We start from the raw sequence: 26,706 nt of genomic DNA on the forward strand, positions 1-26,706 counted from the left end.
ATGTCTGAGGCAGATGGGTGGGCACTAGGGCCCAGCTATTGTCACTTTGGCACTTGCCATTGCCAACAGTGGCAAGGGGAAAGTGCCAAATGCCACTGAAGCCCCATGTCTGTGGGCTGGATCTAGCCAACAGACCATTAGTTACTGACTCCTGCCCTATACTACAAGCTTGTCCATCATGAAACAAGACGAGTGACATTCATTTATTAAGTAAAATTAAAAAAAAAAATCATGACAGTTTAAAAAGAACATGTGAAATCAGAAACTATTACCTTTCAAGACAGCTGGAACAGATCTGGGAGTAGTGAAGCTATATTCTTGAGAAAGAGGACCTTCACCAGCCTCGTTACAAGCCTGAATACAGAATCTGTAGGATGTTGACTCACTGAGTCTTTGTACTTTGTAGGTATGACATGGTCCTCTGTATAACGATACAAACCTGAAAGTAGAAAAATGTCTGATTTTAAGCAGATGAAAGGGTGTGTAAAATCTAAAAAAGTCTAAGGTTTGCTTGATCCTGGCAGCTCATAAGACTAGCATGGATAAGGTGCACCAGCTTCTGTAGCAACTGGAAACAAGGCATTGCATCTGGCCACTTTTGACTTTGCAGTCAAAAGAATCCATTTACAGCTGGGCTGGTGAGGGCAACCTTTTCCCAATTCCAGAGCAGGGAGGAAACTTGCATGCCTGGAACAACAAGAAGATGCATTAACCATTCCTCCTGGTTTCCTGTTTTATTTTGAACTCAGCCTTATCAATTTCTTCTATTCATGAAACCTAATGAGAAACTCACAAATATTTCTTTAAAAGTAAAATAATGATCTAACAGTGATATAGAACAAGAAGTTCAGTTTCTACACAGTCAGATGGATTGCAGATTGGCTGAGGGGTCGCACTCAGAGGGTGGTGGTGGATGGGTCATATTCGACCTGGGGCGAGGTGGGTAGTGGAGTCCCCCAGGGCTCAGTCCTGGGGCCTGCGCTGTTCAATTTCTTCATCAGCGATCTAGATGATGGGGTGGAAAGTAACCTGTTTAAATTCGCTGATGACACCAAAATTTGGGGGGAGGTGAGCACGCTAGCAGGGAGTGAGAGATTGCAGAGGGATCTGGATAGGTTACAGGGGTGGGCTAACAGGAACAGGATGCGTTTCAATACGGACAAGTGCAGGGTGCTGCACTTGGGCAGTAGGAACCAGCAGCACACTTACACAATGGGGAACTCCCTACTTGAGAGCACGGAGGCAGAAAGAGATCTTGGAGTCATTATTGACTCCAAGATGAACATGGGCCGACAATGCGAGGTCATGGTTGGCAGGGCTAACCGGACCTTGTCGTGCATCCACAGGTGCATCTCGAGTAGAGCCAAGGAGGTGATCCTCCCCCTCTACGCGACGCTGGTCAGGCCACAGCTGGAGTATTGTGTCCAGTTCTGTGCGCCCCATTTCAAGAGGGATGTGGACAACATGGAGAGGGTCCAGAGGAGGGCCACCCGCATGATCCGGGGACAACAGGGCAGACCCTACAGTGAGAGACTGCGGGACCTGAACCTATTCAGCCTCCACAAGAGAAGGCTGAGGGGGGACCTGGTGACCGTCTATAGACTCACTAGGGGGGACCAGAAGGGTTTGGGGGAGACGCTGTTTCCCCTAGCGCCCGCTGGCATAACAAGGAGTAATGGGCACAAGTTGATGGAGAGGAGGTATAGATTGGACATCTGCAAAAACTACTTCACAGTTAGGGCGGCTAGGAGCTGGAACCAACTTCCAAGGGAAGTGGTGCTGGCCCCTACCCTGGGGGTCTTTAAGAAGAGGCTGGATGCCTACCTGGCTGGACTCATTTGAATCCCGTTTCTCTTTTTGGGGTTTTTTGTTGTTGTTCTCCCGCCCTGGCAGGGGGTCGGGCTAGAAGATCTACTAGGTCCCTTCCGACCCTTAATCTATGAATCTATAATGCTAGCTTTTAGGGCTGTGTGAAACTTCATCAGCTGTTTCGTTTCAACACTGTTTTGACTCATTTTGAGGTCGAAACAGCAGAATCTAAACAAAACAAAGGGCTGCGAAACAGCCTCAAAACAAAATGAGGCTAGTTGAAACATTTCGGAAGTCAAATTGTTTCCACCATAGTGCTGGGGAAATGAAATCAGCCCAGCTGGGCTGACTGCCCATCCCCAGCTCTAGATGGCATGGGTGTCCATGAGTCAGTCCAGCTGGGCTCCTTTCTATCCCTGGCACTGGATGGCTCAGCTGATGAACTCAGCCCAGCTGGGCTGACTTCCCGTCCCCAGTGAAACATCAAAACAGCCTTTCTGTTTCGATGGAATGGAATGGGACAGCTGTTTTGAACTGAAATGAAAATCGAAACGGAATGCTGTTCCATTGAATCGTCAAAACTCAAGGCGAAACGGAATGGTGCTGTTTCACACAGCCCTACTAGTTTTCTATTGCTCAGGTCTTCGGAATAAAATTTTAAGTAAAAAGTGCTACAGACTGTCTCTTGGCAAGCATAACTCTAAGGTACTTTTTGGTACTGTCATGTACTTGAGAGAGATGGTAACTTTTTCTTGGAGTATGGAAACAGTACAGCAGCTTACTGTGATGCTTCCCATCCCTTTCTGCTTCTCAAAAATGCATGAGACTGGATTTCACCTAACCGCAACTCTGGAATACTTCTCACTAGACCTAAGAAAGAGCCAAGCCTTTATAGTTCCATCCCATTGCTCTTCCATATTTTTATGAGGAAGGTGTGACATGTGGCCTAAAGCCCACATTTCGGGGGGAGTGGTGTCACAGTTGCCAAAGCTTGAAGGGGTTTTCTAGGTTGTATGTGCTCTATCATGTCACAGCGTTATAGAATCATTGAAAAACAAAGCTGGAAGGGACCTTAGGGGGTCATCTAGTTTAACCTCGTGCTCAAGGCAGGATGATTCCTATCTAAATCATCCTATAAAAGTGTTTGTCTAACCTATTCATTCTTAAAACTGCAAGAGCAACCCTCTCACATGACTACCAGGCACAATGCCCAAAAAACACCAAGAATACTCTACTTTGCCACACATAAAGCAGGGAGGTGAGAACACTGTCAATGCCCTTCCACTTCTGCTTGTTAAAATGCACTTGAGATATCCCAGGAAAAGGACCATGCCCCCCAAGAAGAGTAGCATGCCCTTAGCCTGTTAAGGCAGGCTGGTCTGAAAGGCCAATCTGTTTAAACTTTACTTTTCAGGGCTCAAGGATGCAGCAGTGGTTTGTCTCTTTTAGTCACTGTAGAACAGCATCATCACCCAACCATTCATAGTTTCATAGTTGTTAGGGGCTGGAAGGGACCTTACAGATTGTCAGGTCTAGCCCTCCTATTCATTTTTTTTGGAGTTGGGGTGAAGCGGGGAGGAGGTTGACTATAACTTATTCTTTGGTGGTACTGAGGACAAATACCCTGCTGCGTGGATTCCCATTTCTATTTATCTTTATTTTGGGGCTACTTCTACTTAGTAGAACCCTAATTATGTGGCATGCTACAGATATACTACTTGTTGACTCATATTAAAAGAGCACATTGATATGGTATTATTTTGTGTTTTGTTATTTAAGAAGAGGGGTATTTGCTAATCCCTATTTATGTTTTGTTCCAAGAGAAGAGAGGGAGAACATCTGCTAGTTTACAGAATATTTTTTACTAGAAGTTTAAAATTAAATTCCATTAATCTTTTCCCATGTAAAAACAGTAGTAACTAAGTGAGAATCCACTCCTCATCCTAAACAAAGCACATCATGCTAACAGAACCAGATCAGATTTAATACGTAAGACGACTAAAATATTGTTTTTAAATGTCAGGAAACAGAAGACCATGCTGGGACAAGCCACTCCATGCCAACATCAAGATACATAAAACAGTTCACATCTTTATTCTCTTATACTTTCCAGTGCTGAACATTAGACTCTCTCCTCTTTCTTCTTAGAATATGTCTTACATTTGTTTTGGTCAAATGTACTGTATCTTCTTTCACTTGGCATCGCCTCACTGGAAAGATGACACAGAAAACATGAGAAAAGAAACAAAGTTAGTGCTCACCTTCCATTCTTATCCTCCATCTGAAGGTGGTACTGAATGGGGTCAGTCAATGCTTTTGCAGTTCCCTCTCCCCACTTCAGTCTGAGAGTCTGAGAACTGAATGCAACACATTCCAGGCGAGGTGGATGAGGAGGAAGTGGCTTTGTTTTCAGTTTTATTGTGTGGCTGAAAGGACCTGCTCCAAGACTATTTAGTGCTTGAATTCGTATTCTAATAATCAAAAAGAAAAACAAATGAATAAACATGGATACAGGTTTAAAAGCAAAACTGGTTAATTTCTAGCATTCATATTCAAGAGAACTGAAGTAGAGAACCATATCACTGAATGGTTGCTTTTTATGATACAGGTGTCCTTCAACATTAGGATATGCCAGTCATAACAGGCATTCTGAATACTAACTCATCCTCTGCTACTTCAAATAGATTAAACACACAGGAATCAGGATGAAGAATCAAAGTGCCATTGTCTAGGATATCAAACAGTCCTAAGTTCAGCCAAAAAGCTGAAAGTCGCAAAACTGTCTGATCCCCTTTTAGTTACTGTAAGTTACATTATAATGGTAAATGATGCAGTAAATTAGAGATAAGCATTCAGCTTTCTATGATGATAATGATCCAAGTCAGCACTGTCCCTAGAGGAAAACCACAGAAGAATATGGTATGTGGGGCAAAGAGGACATCTGGGTGGCCACCAGTTTCTCTCTTGCAGGGAGATTGCCATGGAGCTAGTGTTACTGGTGGCAGACCATGAGTCTTCCCCAAACAAACTGTCCACCTGGAAAGTGTGAAAAAAAGTCTAAGGAAAGGTAGCTGGGGGCTGTGTAGGTCCTTGTAATCATGATATGGACCTGTAATAACCTGATTTTTCTGCAGACATCTCAATGACGACCTTTTAAATCCCTGCAACAAGTCTACAGTTTACAGGTTTGTGGATCAGTGTATAGGCCAGAATTTTTTTAAAAATTAAAGCAAAAATTGGATTGAGGCTGAAAGAGAACAAGTTAATTATGCAGTTACAGGCTTTTCAGACTTCAAAGGCAGCTTTGGTTAGATTAATAGTCTATGACTAAGTCACCTTGTTTTCCATAAAGATGTCACCAACTAGTGTCTGTATGGTTTGTTTTATATTAAGGGCTGGGCAATTGCAAAAACGTAACCCAAGTTCTGAACAATGAAAGGCCATGATTTCAAAATGGTGGAATCCTTTGGGTGTGTGTGATTTTGTACACCCTTTATATTACTGTAAAACCATTTATTTTTTAGTACATTGATTTATTAGCTCATTATGGCATTAGGACTATATTTTGAATTTATTTTCACAAGGATCTGGCAGAGTGTATAAAATTTATTACCTAAAAGAAACTTTGTGGGACAAAATACAAAAATACCTCTGAGTGTAAGCGTCTTATTTTCTAGTACTTTTTGTAGCTTGCTCAAACAAGGTAGGCAGTAGTTCTTTCAACTGCTGATATCACAATTTAATAATTACAAACAAAACAGAAGTGGCTTATTTCTACAGACAGCATTTTTAAAAAAAGATTAAAATTTGATCTAGCTGTCTATAACGCAGACATCATATAGATGAAATCTTAGCTACACTGAAATATTAATGATAGCTTTGCATAAAATTTCAGCAGGACAAGATTTCAAAGTACCCATATTTGTAACATGAACACAGACATAGTACAGTTGTTTGCTTATATTTTATACAGAAGTTATAAAGTTATGGACTATAACTAAAAAAAAGGATCTTTTCTGTAAACCAAAGTTTTGTAAAGTCAACCCAAAATCTTAAATTTATGTCCTTTCTACCTAACTGGATTACTACCAGAAATAATGACTGCAGAGATGGCATCATGCTGTATAACAACCTATGACCAGGTCAGACATGGAGACTAATGACAGAGGACCAAACCCTACAGTCTATAGCCCTCTCCTGGACAGATTTTATATTGACAGATATGAGGGGTCTGTCTCTCTTCAATACTTTGGCAGAATTTTTGCCATGACAATAAAGTCTTAATGAATTTGTATTTTCAATCAGAACTTAGTTAATAAATATGAAGTTGATGTATGTCCCAAAACAAAACCTGTTTCTCTTCTCTAGAACTGCATTGACTCTCTCATGCTAACAGAATGAAAAGTTTATTCTTATAAGAAAATTAAACAAATAGCCACTGGGCCAATATTTATGAAAGGCATGCAATACGGTCTTTTTTCTGACCATAGCTACATACTAGTCCTTTGACAGTGTTTGTAAGCAGTGTAATGACAAATGGAATAGGTTATTTTCCTTCTATATACAACAGTAAGGAAGCCACAGCTCTGCACCGCGTACCTGTAAGTTGTATCTGGCTGCAAATTATCTATAAAATAGCTCAAAACCTTCCCAACAGTTACTGGTTGCTTATCTCCAAAGTCTATGCTGTAGCCAAGGATTTCAGAACCATGGTCACAGGGCTTTTCCCAGCTGAGAGCAAGGCATGTGGAAGGTGAATAATGCAGATTCTCCACTTCATCTTCACTTAGTCCCCGAAGACAAGTCACAACTGCAGGTACAGAGGCTGGAGTCATACATGCAACTACTTCACTGAAAGCGCCTGCGCCTGCAACATTCACAGCCTGCCAGTGCAAAGTAAAATAAATTTTCATGAACACAATGAAATCTGGCAACAGCAGGGTACTAACAATAATTCTACTACTTTACCTGAACCCGGCAATAGTATATAGTAGCAGGAAAAAGTCCTTTCATTTCATAACTCAGTCCAGGCCCACAGTAACAGATCTGCATGCATCCTTCAACACCACCCCACTCCAACCGATATTCCATGACGTCAGCTCCATTACTAGCTGGGACCTTTAACATTAATAAAAATAGTTAGGTGTTAAATTCACTGCCTAGAAACCAGACCAAGCTCTCATCAACTCTCAAGATGCTTTGTATAGAAATGTGGTATAACGAAAATAGCATTTTAAACCATAAAAGCAAGCCAGGCAGCTGTAGAAACTTCATTTCATAGGAAAGTCACCTGATCTCCAGTTTCTTAGCATGTGAACAAATCATGCTTCATTATATTACCGGTCTTGAAGACATATACTATGGGCATTTCCCCCCAGCTTCATGTCACTCTTGAAACTGCTCCTGAAAAATAAGCCCCATGCATTTGCTCCAGTCTCACATGATCCAGACTTGGAACTTAAACACAGAGGATGCACCTGGGATGCCCCCTGTTGCTACGCAGAAGATTTTACTTTGGTGTGCTTGAGAGGAAAAGTTAGGGCTGTTCTCAGATCATCCTTACTGTCTCCAGTCAGGTTTAGTGTGTCTAGACTGGGAGCAAGGTGAAAGGACTTATTTTTCAGTACTGGTCTCTAGAGCAGTGTAGAGTCAGTGTAGACATGCCCTAAGTGACATAAGGCATCTAAGTGTAGTCCTATTCTACCCTGCTAGAGTCTCTGAAAAACTGCAAGTGCCATCATCTTAGTGATAAAACTAAGCTATAGAAAACAAGGAGACTCTTCCCATCTTTTGCATTAATGATCTTTCACAGTGTAAAACAGGTGAAATAGGATTACACTTTGATGTCTAATAAGTAGAACAGGATCTTGCTGTAATTTCTATAATGATTATCAAATGTTTAAGTGCACTGCAATGCAAGTTCTCAGAAACGACAGGATTAGTATCTTCATTAATAACCTGGAAGGAAGAATTGAGTGTATACAGTTAGCAAGTTTGTAGATAAGAAACTTGCTGGGGAAGCAGATAGTTTGGAGGACAGGATTAGGATTCAAAATTATGTTGATAAATTGGATAAATTATTTGAAATTAATCAGATGAAATTCAATAAGGAACAGTGCAACATAACTAGTTTAAGATGGAACAATCAAATACACAAATGCAAATTGCAGAACAACTGGCTTGGCTGTGGGAGTCACTGTGCAAGCTGAAACAGGGGAACAGTGTGCTACTGTTGCAAAAAATACCTATACAATAAGGCAAGTGACTTGAAGTGATTCTTCCACTCTAGTCATTATTGGTGAGATGTCCCCTGGAGTACTGTGTCCAGTGTTTTGGGCCTCACACTTCCAGAGAGATATGGGCAAAGTATAAAGAGTCTAAAAAAATGAATATAGGTCTAAGAATTGTGACTTCCAAGGAATTGTGAGAACTGCAATTATTTAGTCTAGAGTAGAGAAGGGATGCAGGTGGAGGATTGGATTGGAATCTTTGAAGACATGAAGGGTGGTTATAAAGAAGTTGATAATAAACTAAACTATTCTCTGTGATTCTGACTGAGGTCCCTTCCAGCCTTATTTACCCCATGATTTTATGGAAATCTAATTCTGTATTTTACTTGCTCTTAGTATTTTAAGATACTACATCAGACTGAGAATGCGTTATAATGAATCATAGCTCCAGAGCAAGTTTTATAAAAAATATGACTCATTGATTGAGAAATAGGCTATATACAAAATACATGTAAATGAATATAAACAGCACTTAACAGGATAGTATTTGATGTCCCTGAGCCATGACAGGCAGAAATCTTTCTTTCAAATAATTTACAATGAACTGTTAGACACTGGAGTATGCAGGATATGATGGAAACAGGTCACTATGAGCAAGTCTGAGCTCCCGCAATCTTCAAACATACTTGGTTTCTACACTATCAATATTTTGCTTAAGTTTAATAACCAGCTGACTCTGTTGTCATGGGCTCATCTTTAAAAGGAAAGGAACAAGAGGACCTTGTGTGTACACATCTAAGTATCTATGTGCACTTAGTTATAACTATGGCAGGCAAGGTTCTTTGGGTAGATGTGATATCTTTTATTAGACCAACTGAGTAGTTAGAAAAGAGTTCTTTGCAAGCTTTCAGGTGCAATCACCTTTCTTCAGGCATAGGAAGTCTCTGCTGTTCTGAGACTCCAAGGAACCCTGTCTGCCTATGTTCTTAGACCACCATAGCTACAACCAAAAACCCAGTTATAACTATTGCATAAGTTAGGGGTGACTAAGATCCAGCCTCTGGGGCTCCTCACAGGTCCAGAAATTTGGTGGCAGGAGAAGCAACAGCAATGGTTCATCCTGCTGCTATACTTCTGGACCTGTGCACAGCCCCACATGCTGGACTGGGCCTGTGGACCAGCCCCATGCCAATCATCTGGCTCACAGGGCCAGATGAGTGGGGTACCACTTGCAGAAGAAAATGGTGAATGATGCTTTGAGGACATATGTGAACCTGTATGTTTGCATTTTAATGGAAAGTTATTAAGTAGATCAGGCAGACTGGTTTTTTTTTTAATAAGTACTTAAGTACAGTGTAAGTTTTTTTTTAAGGCTGACACACAAAGGTAAAAGGCAACCACACCAAGACATTACATATCTACTATACAGTGTATAACAAAATAGTCCTACCTCCCAAGACACATGTGCACATGTTGCAGATCTGCATGTAACTTGAGGGGGTTTACACGGATCTGGTGGCCCAGGGGCTGTAGTAATTTCACATTTTTCTGAAAAAGGTCCGAACTATTAAAAAAAAAATTTACATTGTTACTATAAGATTTGAATTTAAAGTCTTGTTTATAGTAGCCATAAACAGAATTTGAAGATCCAGCAGCTAATGCTGGGTGACTGTAGCTTACAAGAGAACTTGTCATGGCTTCAGGAATTTTATTTCAGCATCTGAGTGTTCTTCAGAATTACCAAATACTCTTCAATTGTAGATGCAGTCGGAATAAACCTGATCTTTCACATGCTATAATTTGTAAGAGAACAGTCTTCTTTAAGTCATGCTAACCAAGTTATAGGACATCTAATGTGTATTAGAGAATGCTGTACAACTGTGTTAATTTAATCTATAAGAAACATAAGACTCCGAATAAGCTACAACTGTACTCCACAACAATTCAACCTCACTAACTCTGCTAACCCTGCCTACTAGTACCTCTCATGACACTGACACTGATCTGTGTAATGTGGACTCCTCTATACCCTTAATGAACTGAGGATGTCCATCCATTTTATCTTAAAACTAGAGTTTGGGATATTTAATAAAAACTAAGTTTGTTGTAGAGAATTGGTTAATTTTAAAGCAGTTAATTTAATCCTCAAATATAAGTATCAAGAGAATGTACCTTTATACCTAGAAAAGTATGTATTCATAGATATGAAAAAAAAATACAGAAAATGCTAGAAAGCTCTATTTTCTGTGCTCCAAAAGCTCTATAGCTGTGTAACATTCATAAAACAAAACAAGCAGTTTGCAAACTGCAGCATATAAAATCATATACCTACTTTTTCACAGGGGTTTTATGAAAACTTACTGAAGTCTGTGCAGTGCTTTAGAAAAAAGTGTTAAAATGGGCTAAACATCATCATTATCAACATCAGCATATAGATTTAAACTGCTCTTTTCACTTTCTTTCATCTAAAGGAGACAGGCTTATTACAAATTGGTGTTAAACTGTTGACTGCAATGTAACAATAAGCCAGCTAAAACAATTAAGAGTGCAGACAGAAGTGACAATTTTCACTCTATTTGGCCCCTGAAAGTGCTCTACAGACATGACCAAAAAGAAATGCAAGTCTGCAAAGAGCTTTAAAAGAGCCTGATCCCGCAAAAATCTGAACCCTCACTGAAGACATTTCAAAACAGAGCAGCTTCAGTATCTTGTGTCTGCACAACCCCTCTCAGCCTTGAGCTGTTTTCAGCATGGGAGTGGGGAAGGGGAATGGAGGGAATTCAGTCTAGGATTTTTTCAGCCAGTGCTGGAGGTTCGGGCAGGTTGGGGGGGCCCCAATCCCCCACCCTGCCCTCCAGTGCCAGCTGGCAAACCCCTAGAATAAGCTCCCTTTGCTCCTTTTCTCCCCTTCCATTCTGAAAAAAGTGCCTGGCTGGGAGAGAGGAGGGGCTGTTGCTAAGGAAAAGTGGCTGTGTGCTCGCTGTCAGCAGCTGGATTCCCCTCCCTCCTAGAACCAACAGTGAACTTCTGTTTGGTCCAAGGGATTGGTGTAACTCAGAACATTTCCTGCAAAGCATTCTCAGCTACAGTGGGGAGCTGCACTTCTGTCTGCACCCTAAATTGTTCAATTAAAATCATATTAAGAAAACACGCTATAAAACTTAAACCAGCTCCTTTGAAAAAGGAACAGGCATAATAATGACTGCATGCTATTCAACTGATTTCACACTACTTCCTTACCCCAGCTTTGTTAGCTGCTCGCAGTCTAAGGCTGTAGGTCTTCCCAGGAAGAAGGCTGCTAACGGTGCATTCGACATCAGAGCCCTGGTAAACCTCTCTATATTCGTCTGTTTCTACTGGAGACATTTCCAGACCATAACAGGTAACAGGTGATCCGCCATCTATCTGAGGTGGTCCTGCAAAAAAACCCCCAAAACAACCCCCGCAAAAAACCACAAATGAAAATTAAAACAATTATATAAGGTTAAAAAAAAAAAAATCAATCTACATATTTTAATCTCATAAATGATAGTCATAAAATAATTACCCCATCGCAGCTGAATTTCCCTTGCTTTTGGTCTGCCCTGTAATCTGGGAGGCTGGCATGTACCAGGAGCAACTGCTGGTGTCTGTACAAATAAAGAATCAGAAGCCTGCAGGAAAGAAAGAAACTCTCAGCAAGAACCTTAAGGTAAAAATGTAGCCATATAATATATTAACTCACAAAGAAAACAAGAGCACTTTGCATTAGACTGACAGGATCAACCATTTTTTATATACCAGCTAAAGTATGTAGCTATTGCCTAAATGGCTGGATAACATATTCTATTTATATTCACAGAAGACTTCACAAAAAAGTGATTGATAACTACACTGAGACATTAATCACATTTCTCAGTGGACACTGAGAAATTAATCTTAGTCTGTTCTGGTCTGTACTGAGTTGTTTATGAAGATATAACTCTGGGTATGGTTTTAGTTCTTGTTTTTTACTGGTACAAACTTTGTGTAGATGGCACACATTTGCTTTCCATCAATATTATTTGAACTCCCTTCCAGACAGGAATAAGTCATACCTGCATAAGCATTTATACAACCCTACACCTGGGTCATGCAACTTTTGTGTATGGACAAAACTTCACTGAGTGAAGGTACGTAAAAATGGCAACCAAAAAGGAAAAATGCCATTTTAAAAAAAGGAAAAGTTGAATTTTTCATTTCTGCATTACTTTGTAGAATCTAACATGCAACAAAAATCCCTCCCCCTAATTGGGGCTGAGCACAAGAATGCTGAGCATAACCACAAGGCAGCAGAGTGCCACTTCATGAAGGCTCCTTGTTTATGCTGAAGTGAAAACAACCTAGAGACCTGGCTGTTCTGCAGATCCTTCAAGATGTACTGCTGCATTAAAAGCAGACATATTCCTCTGTGGCTTGAAGAAACATTCATGCCCTGTCCTACTCTCATATATACTCAATGCACAGCCCAAACATTTAGACTCAGTGTTAGATGGATGATCTGGCTTTAGGAGAAACCAGTATTTCTGTTACCGTGTTGAAGTAAGCAGGCATAACAAAGAAATATTTATTATTATTGATCTATCATGGCAGAAAAAGGTATTAGGATGATATTTTAATATTTTTTTTTATTTCTCTTTAAAAAATTTAAGAAACTAAAACTTGTGTAGAATTTTCTTGAAGCCCCAATTATAGCTATTATATTACATATTGTTGCATGACTATTCTGAAACAATATTTCATATTAACAGCTTAATAAAGACTTCCTTAAAGTATAAAGATTTTATCAAAGTTTACATTTACATATAAAGTATTAGATAATATTACCGCACTCTGTCCTCCTTCCCCAATACAGTATACACGTAAGCGGTATGAGCAGCCTGGGTTTAGTCGATCACACAAATGTTCCCTTGTAGCTCCACTATATATTATGTCCCATTTGTTTCCTGAAAGGTTAAAAATTGGTGCAATGAACCAAGGTGTAGTTCTCAATCGTTCAGTATCAGACACGGTAGGTATCCTAGCTTCACTAAACAATTGTGCATGCATTTATCAGAAAAATTCAAAGCTATCTTTGAGTTTCCTGGAAATGATCTAATTATCTCATGAAGATAGTTTCCTATACAAATTTGTGTAGATTTGTTGAAGTGAAATTTCTCTGTTACTTGGCATTACCATTAACTAAAAGGTACAATTAGCTTTTAATAAAGCATTTTAAAATGTGCTCACTGGCCCAGTAATAACATTATAACTAAATAAATTAAAAAAAAAAGAGCCCATACAAAAGATGCCTTAATTATATCATATATATTCATTTTATACAGCATGGCTACACTTTATAGAATTAAAGTTTGATAAAGTTAGCCTGATGCCTCAACACTAAAATAAAGCCAGAAGCACCTGAGACAACAGACTCTAGCTTTCAATCAACACAGAAGTCTACAACTTAGTGGGCTGGGCATAAGCATCAAACACCCTGTCACTTGGTTTATCTAGCCAGACTCCATAAAAGATTCTAATTTTGCAGAACTTAAGCTTTAATTAAAAAATCCCAGTAACTTCTGGTTCTAATGTATGCAAAGAAAGCACTCATTTAAGTTGAATATAACATGATCTAGATCAGGGATGGGCAAAACATGGCCCATGGGCTGGATCTAGTCTGCCAACTGATTGGATTCAGCTTGTGGTGGGGGAGGGGGCAGGGAATCCATCAGTTGATTGGATATGGCTCATGGCTGCCCGTACAGAGTGCTGCATGGGGCTCAGCCCCACCGGAGGCAGCCCGCACTGTGCTCCAGCCTGCGGCTGCTAGCCTGGCCCTGGTCAGCGCAGACAGCTTATCAGTGGGGCTGCTCCTTAGGTCCCCTTACCTCCAGTGATGGCTCCTCCTCCTGTTCCTGTTGTGCTGCTCTGGGCCAGGAGGAAGCTTCAGCCAGGCAGCTGTGGCTTGAGGTCCTGGCTGCCTTCCACCCATTCCACCTGCCCAGTGTGGGTGGCTGAGCGGGTAGAAGGCAGCTGGGAGCTTCAGCTGCGTGGCTCCTGCTGCAGTGCACAGAGCTCTGGCTCCAGCTCCCAGCTACTTTCAACCCACTTGGCTGCCTGCGCTGAGCAGGTGGAGTGGGTGGAAGGCAGCCAGGACTTGGAGCCAAAGCCCCATGCGCTGGGGCAGGACCTGCTTGGCTGAAAATTCCTCCTGGCCTGGAGCAGAGCAGCAGGAGCAGGAGGAGCTGCTGAAATCCTGCCAGTAAGCTGTTCACTGTGGCTGGGGCTGGGCCAGCAGGTGTGGGCTGCCCCGGGCAGGGCTCAGCCCCATGTGGAGCGCTGCAGGGGCAGCCATAGACCACACTGTCCAGGCAAACTATACTGTACATGCCCTCTTCCCCCTCCTCCCTCATCTCAGCCCTGGCTGGCTCCTGGGTCCTAGCATCCAGACAGTCCCCTCACGCACACTCCCCTCACAGGGCAGGGGCTGCCCTGTGACCCTGCCCCGTGATCCTGGCCTCTCCTGCCCTTTTGCTTCTGAATACTGCCCCCCCCACCACGTGTGGAACTGGTGCATAGAGTTGGGTGCTGCTGCAACTGTGGGGCTGGAGCTCAGGGCTTGCCGGAGCCCAGACAGGTCTGGGGGGCACTATGGGGCTGGCCATAGTCTGGGGGGTGCTATGGGAATGCCTCCTCAAGGACTGGGCAGGGAAGGGGGCATGGGGTTCAGCTGCGGCCATCCGCCCAGACAGGCTTAGTGCTGGTAGGGAAAGGTGCCCTGGGCCGCTGTTTCTGAAGGCTGGGGGATATAGAAAAGCTATGGCTCCAGTCTCCGGGGTGCCCCACTAAGCAGCTGGGAGTGTGAGAGCCCACAGAACAGGAGGGTGGAGGGGGGTGGGGGGACGTCTGCCTCCTGGGATACCAGATGATTTCAATTTGAGCAGCACATCTGTGGAGTGGCCACATGTTACTGGAAAAGGAACTGAATTGTGCAGATCAGAGATAACCCTGCCCTGGAGTGGCATAACTTTGAGCTGCATAATGAGTGCTTTAAGACACTTAAAGGTGTTAACATGCAGACGATTTAGGGGCTAGGAACTCCAAGAGCTGCCTAAAATTAATGTGCAACAAGGCTCTTAGTTTCTGAAGTAAGATACTACCTGACTTTAAACTAACACAGCTAACCACTTCTGTACCAGTGGGATACAATATAAAACTCACTAATGGCAACTTCTTTCCATGGTCAGAAAAAGAACAAATGTTGGTATGAAAAGGTCATGATTTATATTATAGCAGTTGTCAATGGTGCAAGTCAAGACTGAGCATCTGTTATGCCTGCTGTACTTACACACATAAAAATGATCCTGGTCTCAATGAACTTAATACTTAAAGCATTTAAAATATCAGCGATACAACTGGATGCCAAAATTCTATGAACAATTATAAGGCTACTACATTATTTCTTACCATTTAAGCCTTCAGACATTTCCACAACATATTTAGTTATTGCTGCCCCTCCACTGTCTTTTGGTGGATCTACCAAAAATAAACAAAAAAGGTCAGGAAAAATTCCATGCTACTTTGGACAGCATTCTACTTAAATGATATAGACTGAAAACTTTGTGGAAATATTTTGAGGGAGATTTGCAAAGACACAAAGGGTATTTAATACCTGACCCCCAGTGGCTTGAATTGGAAACCGGGGGCACCTATACATGTGATGGAGATCTGCTCTGACGTGTGCTAAGTAGCATGTGTTGGAGCAGACTCAATTAATCAAGTGTTGGAGCAGACTTGATTAATTGTGTCTGCCATGAGTCTGCTGAAGTATGCAAATTAGCATGCTCTAGCAGCCTCTGCATCATGTGTATTCAGCATCCCCACATTTCAGAATTGCGGCAGGGGCACTTTAACTAAAGCTTGTCGAATGAGACTACATGCCTCCTTATCCACTAGTTTTGAGAGTCTAATGCAGGGCTCTGGCAACAGTAAGGATCCTCAAAAATTTAGCTGTGTGGCATGATTAGTCCACCTCTGAAAGAACAGCACAATACTTTAATGGAAAATGATAATTTCATAGAAGAAACTATGATACAATAACTTGCATTACAGACTGAAGGAGCTTTTATTTAATCTCTTAAAAAATATAATGCTAACACTAGAGATTGAAGTTGAGTGTGAAGGTATAGTATGTGGAAAAATGGTGCTCTCTCAAATTATTACTGAATCCTTAATTATGGGAGTGAGAAATTAAAATTTTGTGAAAAACAACTACCCATCTTCAAATGGTACAAAGGAGATCAGATGCTTGAAATATAGAAGGTCATACTGTCACACTGTAAAACTGCTTGTATGAAAGGTGAAACTAACATTTTTTCCAAAGGGAAAAAAGTAATGATCCCAATAATAAACACTTGCATTAAGAGACCCTGGTATCTTTTTTACCATCAAATTAACAAAGATTTTAAAAAGGTTAATTTTATAAACATTTAAAAACACGTCTTGATTCCATAATTTGCTACAATAAATGAAATACTTTTACGACCTTTTACAATTCTAAAGCAGTGATTAGCAGGCCAAGTTCTTGGGCCCTTATCCAGCAAGGCATTTAAATATATTCTTACATCTACCTTTAGTTTACTTGGCATGTGTTTAACTTAAAAATTGAGCCAGTACTTGAGTGGTTTTTGACTGGGACTGGCTTAAGCAGTTCTTTTTCTTGCTGAATACTGTACCACCCATCTTCTGTCCTGTTTTGCTGCCTTATCATACTACTACATTTACTGAGTGTTTTGCAAATTTAAACTGACAATGCAATAAAGGCAGATAATTTTAATACCCTGATAGGGTCTTTAGTATTTAATGCAATATAATGCACTTTGCCCTGAAGGGTTCCACAGATTCTTATGCTCAAATACAGGAATACATTAAACTGCTACTTGCATATAGCTATCAGTAAGACAGAAAACAGTGAACATAACCACCATACAATATTAGGGGAAGGGGAGACTTTAGCCAGGATACCAGAGCAAAGCCCTACACTTTTCAAGTCTATGTAGCACTTTTTGCAACAGTCACAAATGAGCACTCTCTGTTTTCATAAGACTGATTTTATGGCTTCATTTGGAAGACCTCCACTAAACTACACAGACCTCAGTTATATGGGACTACACTAGAATGGTGTGATGGTTTCATTCAAGGCCTAAAACGATCTTTCTTTCACTTGGCTTCACTATGAACTAAACTCAGCCTTGTGTCATCCACAGAATTGTGGATCTGGGCCTTGAATTTAATAAATTAGGAAAGTTTACAGTTTTATACTAAAATAATGCAAAACTCACGATTTCCAGTATTCTCAGCAGGAAATCACATACATCTTTGGCAGTTCTGGTACAGTTTCCTTTTCAGCCCATTCTAATGCAGAAAACTCAAACTTACAATTCACAGATAGTGCTGGGGTAAAAGTCAAGCCCAACAGCTTCCTAAGACCCTCTGTGAATTAAAAAGGCCAGATTTCTTTAAACTATTTTACACCAGTTTTGAACCATTACAGTATCATCCTAGACATGCTGAAATCTCAAGGTCAATAATCTGTTCTCAGTTACACCAATGTAAATCCAGAATAACTCTCCTCACTGCTGTACTTCTAAGGATAGAACTTGGCCATCTATATACCAAAGTACAGACAGTCAAAAGAAAGTATCAGAATAAAACTGGACAAATAAACTTTACCCCAAATTATCTTAAAACTTTGTGCATGGATTTTTCCTTTAACTGATGGTTTTGAAGGTATTCCAGGCTTGTCTGGACAAGTGGTAAAGTCTACTACTTCACTGGGATTGCTCTTGCCTTCAGAATTATAGGCAATGACCTGTAAATACATTTTATATAGAAAGTATTATAAATACAGTACAGCTACTTCTTGTTATTCTATATACTGCTAATGCTTTGGGTGTCTAAATCATTTATACATTTAAGTCGTAAAGCAGTGCAGAAAAGAAAGATATTATATAGTTTTGCATTTCATACTAGTCCCACCTTTGTGAAAGGTTTTATTACTCAACCTTTTCACTTAAGTGAAAAAAATGGCCGAGAATTATCATCAAGGAAATGTTATGTTCTTTAAAGAAATGAAAATATTAAATAATAAGTTTTTACCAAAGCTCAAAAAGCTACTCAACTCTCCAAAACATTCAGATCTATGTGCTTAAAACTAGGTTCCTAAATCTATATTTAGGCATGTAAAACTAATTTAAACGTAAAAGGTACTTGAGTCACAACTCCCAATGACTTTTAGCTGAGTTTTTGGGTGATCTATACTTTTCAGACTCTTGCTCTCTTTTATTTCATTGCCTAAGTTCTAGTCCTTAGATTTGAAAATTTGCTAGAAGTATTTCTGTCAATCTTAGGAAGACAAGGTACTTCACACTGAATCATAAAGCCATTCTCCTCATTTATTTCACAGAATACCCTCGAGAGCCAACTGACACTAGAAAAAAATGTATATATGCATTATATAACTTCATAAACAACAGTTATGTTACAAGTGTCCATGTAATACATGTAATGCGACATGTCCACTGATAAATATTTCTATATTATGCAAAATTCTACATATTTTACTGATGAAGCTTGAAGTACTATAGTTTGAAATCTAATGGATTTTCTGCTGTAGTAACTTCTGAATTTGTAAAATACTGAAATAGTGTAATATTCTAGTAAGTGCAAAATGAAACAAAAACACGGGTTGAGTTCTTGTCTTTTTACATTTTACATTAAACTACAGAAATAAAAAAGTTGGAAATTGATAAAGTGGCTGGGCTAGTAACTTGCCTTAACAAAAGCATGGCAGGTCTGAAGTAAATCTGCCTCCTTTTTACTTCTGCCAGTTGTACCTATAATATTCCTTTGTCCCTTGTGGAAGCCCTAACTAAGCTAGAAACAAAATGGTTTAGAAACTACCAAGACTACAGAATACATGGAAAAATAAGATTGTATTTAATGTGGCTTTTATTGTCTTTAAAACCTCACTAGAATCCAACTAATAGCAATAATGTCAATATAAACGGAGAAGATGAATGTGAGCCAACATGCATCTTACAGACATTAAATCTCCAGATATAATTTACAGAATTAACAATTACTTGGTTGTCTTTGTGCTTTTAAAAATGAAGCTAAGGAGATGCAATTAGTATTTATGTATTATAATACGGTTTCCAGTATTTGTAAAGCTTCTTTCAAAAGCCTTAAGGAATACTACCACTACTAATACAATTTTTCCTTCTGTAATAAAAACTAAAGACCTGATTAACACAGCGTTTGTTATTTTTCCCTTTTTGTGTAGGGGGTGAACAAGAACCATTCATATTGAAAAGTATCTCAGTAAAACAAACACAGGGTATGAACATTTTGAGTGTGTACTGTATTTGTTAATTATAAACTTAGGAGTACTTATGGTTACTATACATTTATCTCAAATGTTCACAAGAGCAACAGTATAGCACCAAATCCTCACAACTTTATCTCCAAGAACTGATATAAGTGTTTACAACTTAAATTCATATGCAACCAGAGGCCTTAACTTGTTTCTAGTATGAGGTTACATCTGATATTTATGAAAGACAATGAAAATAAAGCATGTTGTTAGTTTGTTTTCATCACAGAAACCTGCTTAAAAAAATAACAGTTTAAAAAGAACGCTGCAGAAAATATAGCCAAAGTACATGAAAATACTTACCCTAAATTTATACTTTGTACTGCGCCTCAAATTCTTCACTGTGCAGGTGAGATCATCACCATCGTATTTTGGCTTGAAACCATATCCCTAAAGATGAATAAAATGTTCCTACTTGAAATATACATTTATAAAGCAGGTTATACAGCAAAATACATATAGTATAAACATACAGAATCTGAAACATACAGTAATTCATTAGGTTTTGATTTGAAGTTATGAAAATAAATTTTTATTCTGTAAACATAAACCACTTTTTATAGTGACCCTCTACTGCTGGGAGGCTCTATAAAAGGAACCAAAAACTATGATCAAAACAATATAATAAAATCATAATAAATTCATCATCCTGTGGCTATAATATAGAAAAATAGAGTCTGTAATGCAATAAAAGAATAAGGAAAAATAAATATGGAGCCAACAGAGGTCACACTAAACCAAGTCTGGGGTGGTTTAGCAGGATTCATTTAAAAATGAAAGCAGACAGCCTGAAATGACTGTCAAGGGGAGAAAGTTCCAGACTGCATTGATTTGGGCCTGGATCCTGCAAGGATTAATGCTTAACTTAATATGCACAAGTACAGTTTACATATAAACTTTACATAGTTAAAAATACACAAGTCTCTGCAGGATTAGAGCTTAATATGACTGCTAAGGAAAGCTGTGTTCCAGAACAAACAGGGAAAACAACATGGCTTGTATTAGAGTAAAGGAGTGCCATAATTTACTTTAAGATAAAACACATGGCAAATATTACACTGTTTAAATATTAATGGGCTGTCCGTAGAAATTACAGTGAGTATATACCTTTAATACACAATAAAATCTGTCTATTAAGTTTATAATTCCTTAAAAGCTCACATGTTTGAATACAGCAAGACTTGTGACTTAGAAAAGTAGTTTTCCTGCAGGGCCAGGGACAACTTTTTAATATTCATATGATAAAAAATGTACTAATGTTTAACATTAGAACGCAATCTCATTATAAAAGAAATATGCTATTGGAGACATCTGGACCCAAAGTTTATGTAACAATTACTAAAGGACGTTGCTGCCAAGAAATATGTAGACTGCACAATAACTTTCACAGTGACTGCTTTCAACTGTTTTCCCAATTTTTATAAAACTTAACTTTTCCCTCTACATGTACAGCAGATATAACACAAACACCACAAATCTCAGCTGAACAACATGCCTCCTTCTCCCCAACAGAACAACCTTGAAAGGGCTATCATTATGATGGTGAAATACTATTAATTCATTCAAACATCCTTTTATGTTTTCTTCTCTTAATGAGAATATTAATTACATACTTACTGAGGTCTCATCCTCCATCTCCAAAATATATGATATTCCTTCATCTGATGGTGTTCCTGAGGGTTTAGTCCACTGTAAGCACAACCAAGTAACTCCAGCTTTAATGAGCGTAGGGCTTGCCGGCATGGATGGGGCAGTGCCTGAGGTATGATACAGGACTTCTTCACTAAAACCACTGTTTTAAAACAAACAGTATATAAACCAATATGCTAAAGTAGTAATAAGAGCAGAATTTCAATTTCAATTTGTCAAACAGGTTCTCAACTGGAAATTGTGTGCAGGCACCAAGCCGATTAATCTATATGCATAAACAGTATCTCAGCATGTGTGTAACTTACAAACAATACAAATTCTGAATACAGCTTTCATGTCCTAGGAAAGCTTGGCATCTAATAAAAGTACATGTTTTTTAACAAAACAGGCCATGCAATTGTTTTGCTGCTGTTCGGCAACTGCTGCACAAGAGTAAGTGTCTAGAACACTTGCACATTTATGTACTTTACCCCAGTGTTTCTCAACCCATGGGTCATGACCCAAAAGTGGATCAGAAGAATATATGAAAGGGTCCCGAACAAACTTAAAAAATGGATCAACAAACTTTAAAAATGGATTCTTCTTTAAAGTAGAAAAAAGTGGGAAGCCATGGCTTTTCCCTTGTAGGCTGGCAGAGTTCAAGCCTACAAGGGGGTGCTTGGTTCCCCTCCCCACCTGCACACTGTGCAGCTGTGGCCTGGGGGTAGTGGGTTGGGAGTGAGGGGCACTGGGTTGGGACTGGCCATTGATGTTTACAAATGGGTCCTGGTACAGAAAAGGTTGAGAACTACTAGCAGTTTTCACGTTCGCTTGACACTCAAACACTACCAGTGGCTTCGAGCTGCAAAAAAATCACATCAATTCTTTGAAAGTCTGTGCAGTCAGAGGGGGGAGCAACAAGTGGGATTTTGTGAGGGGTGTGTGCTATACCAGCATTTCTCAACCCGTGGCTCTTGACCCAAAAGTGGATTGCAAGAATATATGAGAGGGTCCCAAACAAACTTTAAAAATGGATTCCCCTTTAAAGGAGAAAAACGTGGGAAATCATGGCTTTTCCCTTGCACACACCAGCAGAGTTCCAGCCTGCAAGGGGCCACTTGCTCCCCTCCACCCCCATTCCTCACACTGGGGGGCTGGGACCTGGGGGTGAGGGACAGTGGTCAGATGTGAGGGGCACTGACCTTTGATGTTTACAAATGGGTCACGGTACAAAAAAGTTTGAGAACCACTGGTTTACCCAATCAATATCATAGCACATACTTCCCATTTATACTGCTTAAAATAGCAGTATAAATTACCTATCTGTAATGAATGCCAAACAGTTTAAGAGCATTCAGTGGTATATCTACCACCTTGCAATTCCATTTGGGCATATGGCTGCTATTCGATAACGAGAACACGCTATCATATGTTGCTGCAAAATAAATGTGTGCTGCATATGCATGCTTATGTATACAACTCACCTCATGCCCATGTCATTTTTGGCTGCTAGTCTAAAGGTGTACCCCATTGCAGGTGATAATTTTGTAATCCTATACTGCTTCTGCTGGCCATAGTAACACTGAGAAAACTCTCCATTTCCTTTTCCCTAAAAGAAATAATGATATTAATTGCACTGTTTAGCTTGTTAATTAATCAAGAATGTATATCAATTAAAACACTGTGTACGATCTTGAAGAATGTTCATTCAATTATACTAAAAAAGCCAAATATGCTTCAAAGAGGTAGCTGTTATACTGAAATTGTTATGAATGCTGAACTGAAAATGTTATCATCTTTCATTCCTCAGCTCCACAGGGCTGGAGGGGGAGACTGTGCACGCAACCACTGCAGCACACCCATCTCTTTCCTGGCTAAGCTACACATAAGTGATTTGGAAGATGTTTCCATGGGGGCAGCTGAGCCAGCCTTGCACAAAAAAGGAGGAGACTTGGGACAAGCCTTCATTCACAGATCTCTCAGGGGAAGTATCTAATCACAAGAAAGAAAAAAATCTCATAGTAATGACTCAATGTAATTTTAAGAGCCATCTGATGATATGGCAATTTTAGATACAGCAAATAAATTTTGGGAAATATATCTCTGCTTTTACACATCTTCTGAAAAGTGTTTATTACCAACACCAGCCTCAAAGATAAGTCATAATTTTCATCTGAATGTGTGTGCACAACCAGGGGTGGATCCAGGGTGGGGCACTGTGGTGTGGTCATCATCCTCCCTGCTTCTACTACGTAACATGGTGAGCTTTTTTGAAGACACACTAGCAGTTCCACTTCCCTGTGACCCCAGATACTTGGGTTGCCTCCAGAATCTGGGCAGCTGGTACTGAGCTCAGATCATGGGGGGTAGAGGTAGGAGGGAGGGGATACGGACAGGTAAGCAGGTGTATGAAGGGGGGAGCTGCCCATTGCTGTCCTCAGCCAACTTGGGGATAGGGGTAACCTCAGGGCTACTCCTACCCATGGGCGACTGATGCCTCCTAATATTGGGGCTTGGTACCAATAGTCGATCACCAAACAGGGGTGGGGAGGGGGCACCTCAGCAGCTGATCACTGACCGGGCCCTGGGGGTGGAGGGAGAAAAAAAATTGGGAGACAGCTGAGCATGTACGCATCCCTCCCCATGCAAAAGTCTGCAGGGGGAGGGGTGGGGGGAGAGGAAAGGCCATGTGGGGGGCGAGGAGTGAGGCTGGGGTTGGCAACAGGCAAGGATTGGGCTTAGGGCCAGGGTCCACTGCACCCATGCAGCTGCCCCTTCCACTGTGCCAGGGGTCACTGCCCAGCACTGGCACCAGTGTCCACCGCCCCCCAGCCCTGCACTGGCCCTGGCTGCCTCCCCACACTGTACCGCCATGAGTGTCCCGCTGATGGGTGGGCCTGGCAGCGAGGTACATGGTGCTGTGCTGTGCCGCTTTCAAAGGCTGCAGCGAGGCACAGAGCAGGCAGAGCCCACCTCGCCTCACAGCTGCAGTCTGCCCTTGCCCTGTGCAAAGATTGGGGGGGGAGGCATGTGCCCCCCTTTACTGCCCAGCGCTGCGACTCTGCAGGAACCATTGGGTTGCACTTGTCCCATGACCCAGCCCGACTGGGGCTCCGTTCACCATGAACAGGGCCCCGACCGGGCCAGGTTGTGGGGCAATCAGAGCCCAGTGGCTTGTCTAGGGCCATGGCGCACTGGAGCCAAGGGGTTGGGGGAACTGGCTTCCCTGCAGTGTGTGCAGCAGCAGGAGCCACCGGGCTCCAGCTGCCCCACAACCCTGCCCCCAGGAAATCTCAGTAGGTTTAGATTAGACATCCGTAAGAATTACTTCACGGTCAGGGCAGCTAGGATCTGGAACCAACTTCCCCAAGGGAAGTGGTGCTGGCTCCTACCCTGGTCTTTAAGAGGAGGCTTGATGCCTACCTGGCTGGAATCATTTGAGCCCAGTTTTTTCTCCTGCCCAGGCAGGGAGTCAGACTTGAAGATCTACAAGGTCCTATCCAACCCTATTTCTATGATTCTATGATTCAGGGGGTGTAGGTGCACCCCCTACATGTTGCCAGTGCTCCTACCCCATGTCAGCCAAGTGCTATGGGGAGTGGCTGCAGGGACAGAAGCAGTAGCAGATGGTTCCTCTCTTGACCCAGAAGCAGGCACAGGAAGGGGGAACACACGCTGCCACTACCATCTCTATCTCTGCCCAAACGTTGTACTCTTAAGTTGCCACGCTCTGCACCCTCCAGCTCTCGTGTGCCAGGAGCTGCTCTGGGACTATCCTTGCCTCAGGTCAACCATGGACAGGGGCAGGTGGGTCCCCCCCTTTCTGTGCCTGCTCCCTGCTCTGTCCTCCACTGGTTGGGGGGCTCCAACTGCACCTCACCCTTGGACTTTGCAGGCCCCAAAGGGTTGGGGCCATGGGGAAGTGGAAGCTGTCGGCATGTCTTCCAACCTGAACATCATGCAATGCCTGATGCAGCCGCTCAAGCTGGTGGCCTCCCAGACTACTGTGAGATCCTGAGAACTAGGGGGGTTGAAGTCACTGCTGCAGCGCCAGTCACATCTACTGCACCCCCCTTTTCAAAAACCTGTATTTGCCTATGTGCACAATTACATGTAGGGTTTTTGAAAACTGAAGTTAAAAAATATAATTAGTAGAGTAAATTTGCTGATTACCTCATCCCATTCCAAAAGGTAACTGTGGATTTTAGAACCATTGTCACAAGATGCCTGGAACAGGAAAACAAGAAAATTAGAATGCCATAAACAGGGAGACAAGATCACCAGAGGACACTGGCTACTGGCTTGAGCCCTTCCTTCACAGGTCTCTTGCTCCTATCAAACTAAAGTCAGAGATGTTCTCTCATGTGACTGTTTGGTGTTCTGTGCAACACTAATATGTTCATCTCATCTATTTCCATCTAGTGGACATTCAGTGAAATTTTCTGAGGAAATATAACAGGGTTGGTCAATTTGCAGCCAGGTGTCACACATGTTATGGGCAGACAGTGTGTGGGGCACGTGGCAGATCAGGGAGGGGACAATCAGCACAGTGGCAGATAGGGCAGGAAGAAGAAAGGAGAGCAGCAGACTGGGTAGGGACCATAGAGCAGAAAGCAGAGCAAATTGGCCAGGGGAAAGGGATTGCAGTGGTACTCAGGAAAGTGCAGGACTAATTTGTGGCAAACCTGCCAAAAAGGTTGGCTTCTCGATGAACTAGACTAGGGTTCTGTCCTATTCTCATACTCATACATGAACCTGTTCTACTTTGCTTAAATGATTACGCAAATACAAGACAACTTCAAATTTAAAATTATCCTCAATAATTAGATTGTAAACATGGAACATTTATAAATTTGTTATAATTTTCCATGTCTAGAATCAAATTATTGGAGAGTCATTTTAATTTGTCCCTCCCACTGCTGCACTGGGACAAGCAGTGGCAGGGGGGCAGGCAGTGGAGGGAGTCAAGTGGCTTAACCCCCACCACCCCTTGCCACCTGTCTCCCTTACTGCTTGGCTCCCCCACTGCCTGCTCTCCCTTGGGGCATGCACACCTTGGTGCCTGCCCCCTAGCCACAGTGACTGCACCTTCCCCTGCACCTTGCCCCTGCCACTTGCCCCCTCTTCTCAAGGTGCTAGCATCCCTTGGTGCCTGCCTCTTCCTGTTTGCCCTTCACTCCCACCCCCTCCTGCCTACCTCCACACCACTTACTCTCCATCACTGCTCCTGACCTGGGCATGGATTATGTGGTTGCTCTGGCCATGCAGCAGTGGTTGCAGTGGCAGCAGCTCCAGCCCTGGGTCAGAGCTGGAGCTGAAGGTGGAGCAAGAACTGCTGCTACCACTAATGCATGGCCAGTTGGGGGATGGGGCAACCATGTGCTTTGTACCTGTGTTGAAACCAGAAACATGATGGAGTGGCAGGGGAGGGAGTGGGAAGAAGAAACTGGGGGAAGAGGTGACGGGCGAAGCAGAGGCTGTGTGGGGCAGCAGCTACAGCTCCAACCCCAGGCCAGAGCCAGAGCAGCCACCTGCCTTCCCATTTATACTTGAATCCAAGATAAGTGGCTTCCCCCCATGTTGAATGGGGGGGGACGGGGACCT

At 41.7% G+C, this 26,706-nt stretch overlaps 1 protein-coding gene across 5 annotated transcripts in view; it reads right to left on the bottom strand.

The window, feature by feature from the left end:
- The window catches only part of FNDC3A (fibronectin type III domain containing 3A), a 300,433-nt gene that overhangs the window by 13,271 nt on the left and 260,456 nt on the right, over window positions 1–26,706 (bottom strand). For all 5 annotated transcript variants that reach the window (XM_019524325.1, XM_019524327.1, XM_019524326.1 and 2 more), the window contains 14 exons: window positions 25,276–25,329; window positions 22,587–22,711; window positions 21,091–21,265; window positions 19,777–19,863; window positions 17,772–17,910; window positions 15,507–15,575; window positions 12,885–13,003; window positions 11,587–11,692; window positions 11,280–11,455; window positions 9,490–9,603; window positions 6,778–6,927; window positions 6,409–6,692; window positions 4,071–4,280; window positions 273–439 (listed from right to left, as the gene is read on the bottom strand). In XM_019524325.1, coding sequence (XP_019379870.1) covers window positions 273–439; window positions 4,071–4,280; window positions 6,409–6,692; window positions 6,778–6,927; window positions 9,490–9,603; window positions 11,280–11,455; window positions 11,587–11,692; window positions 12,885–13,003; window positions 15,507–15,575; window positions 17,772–17,910; window positions 19,777–19,863; window positions 21,091–21,265; window positions 22,587–22,711; window positions 25,276–25,329 — 1,975 coding nt within the window. The remainder of the gene's footprint in view (window positions 1–272; window positions 440–4,070; window positions 4,281–6,408; window positions 6,693–6,777; window positions 6,928–9,489; window positions 9,604–11,279; window positions 11,456–11,586; window positions 11,693–12,884; window positions 13,004–15,506; window positions 15,576–17,771; window positions 17,911–19,776; window positions 19,864–21,090; window positions 21,266–22,586; window positions 22,712–25,275; window positions 25,330–26,706) is intronic.

This window comes from Gavialis gangeticus, unplaced genomic scaffold, assembly GCF_001723915.1.
Source record: "Gavialis gangeticus isolate Ggan-Ray unplaced genomic scaffold, GavGan_comp1, whole genome shotgun sequence".
NCBI lineage: Eukaryota > Metazoa > Chordata > Crocodylia > Gavialidae > Gavialis > Gavialis gangeticus.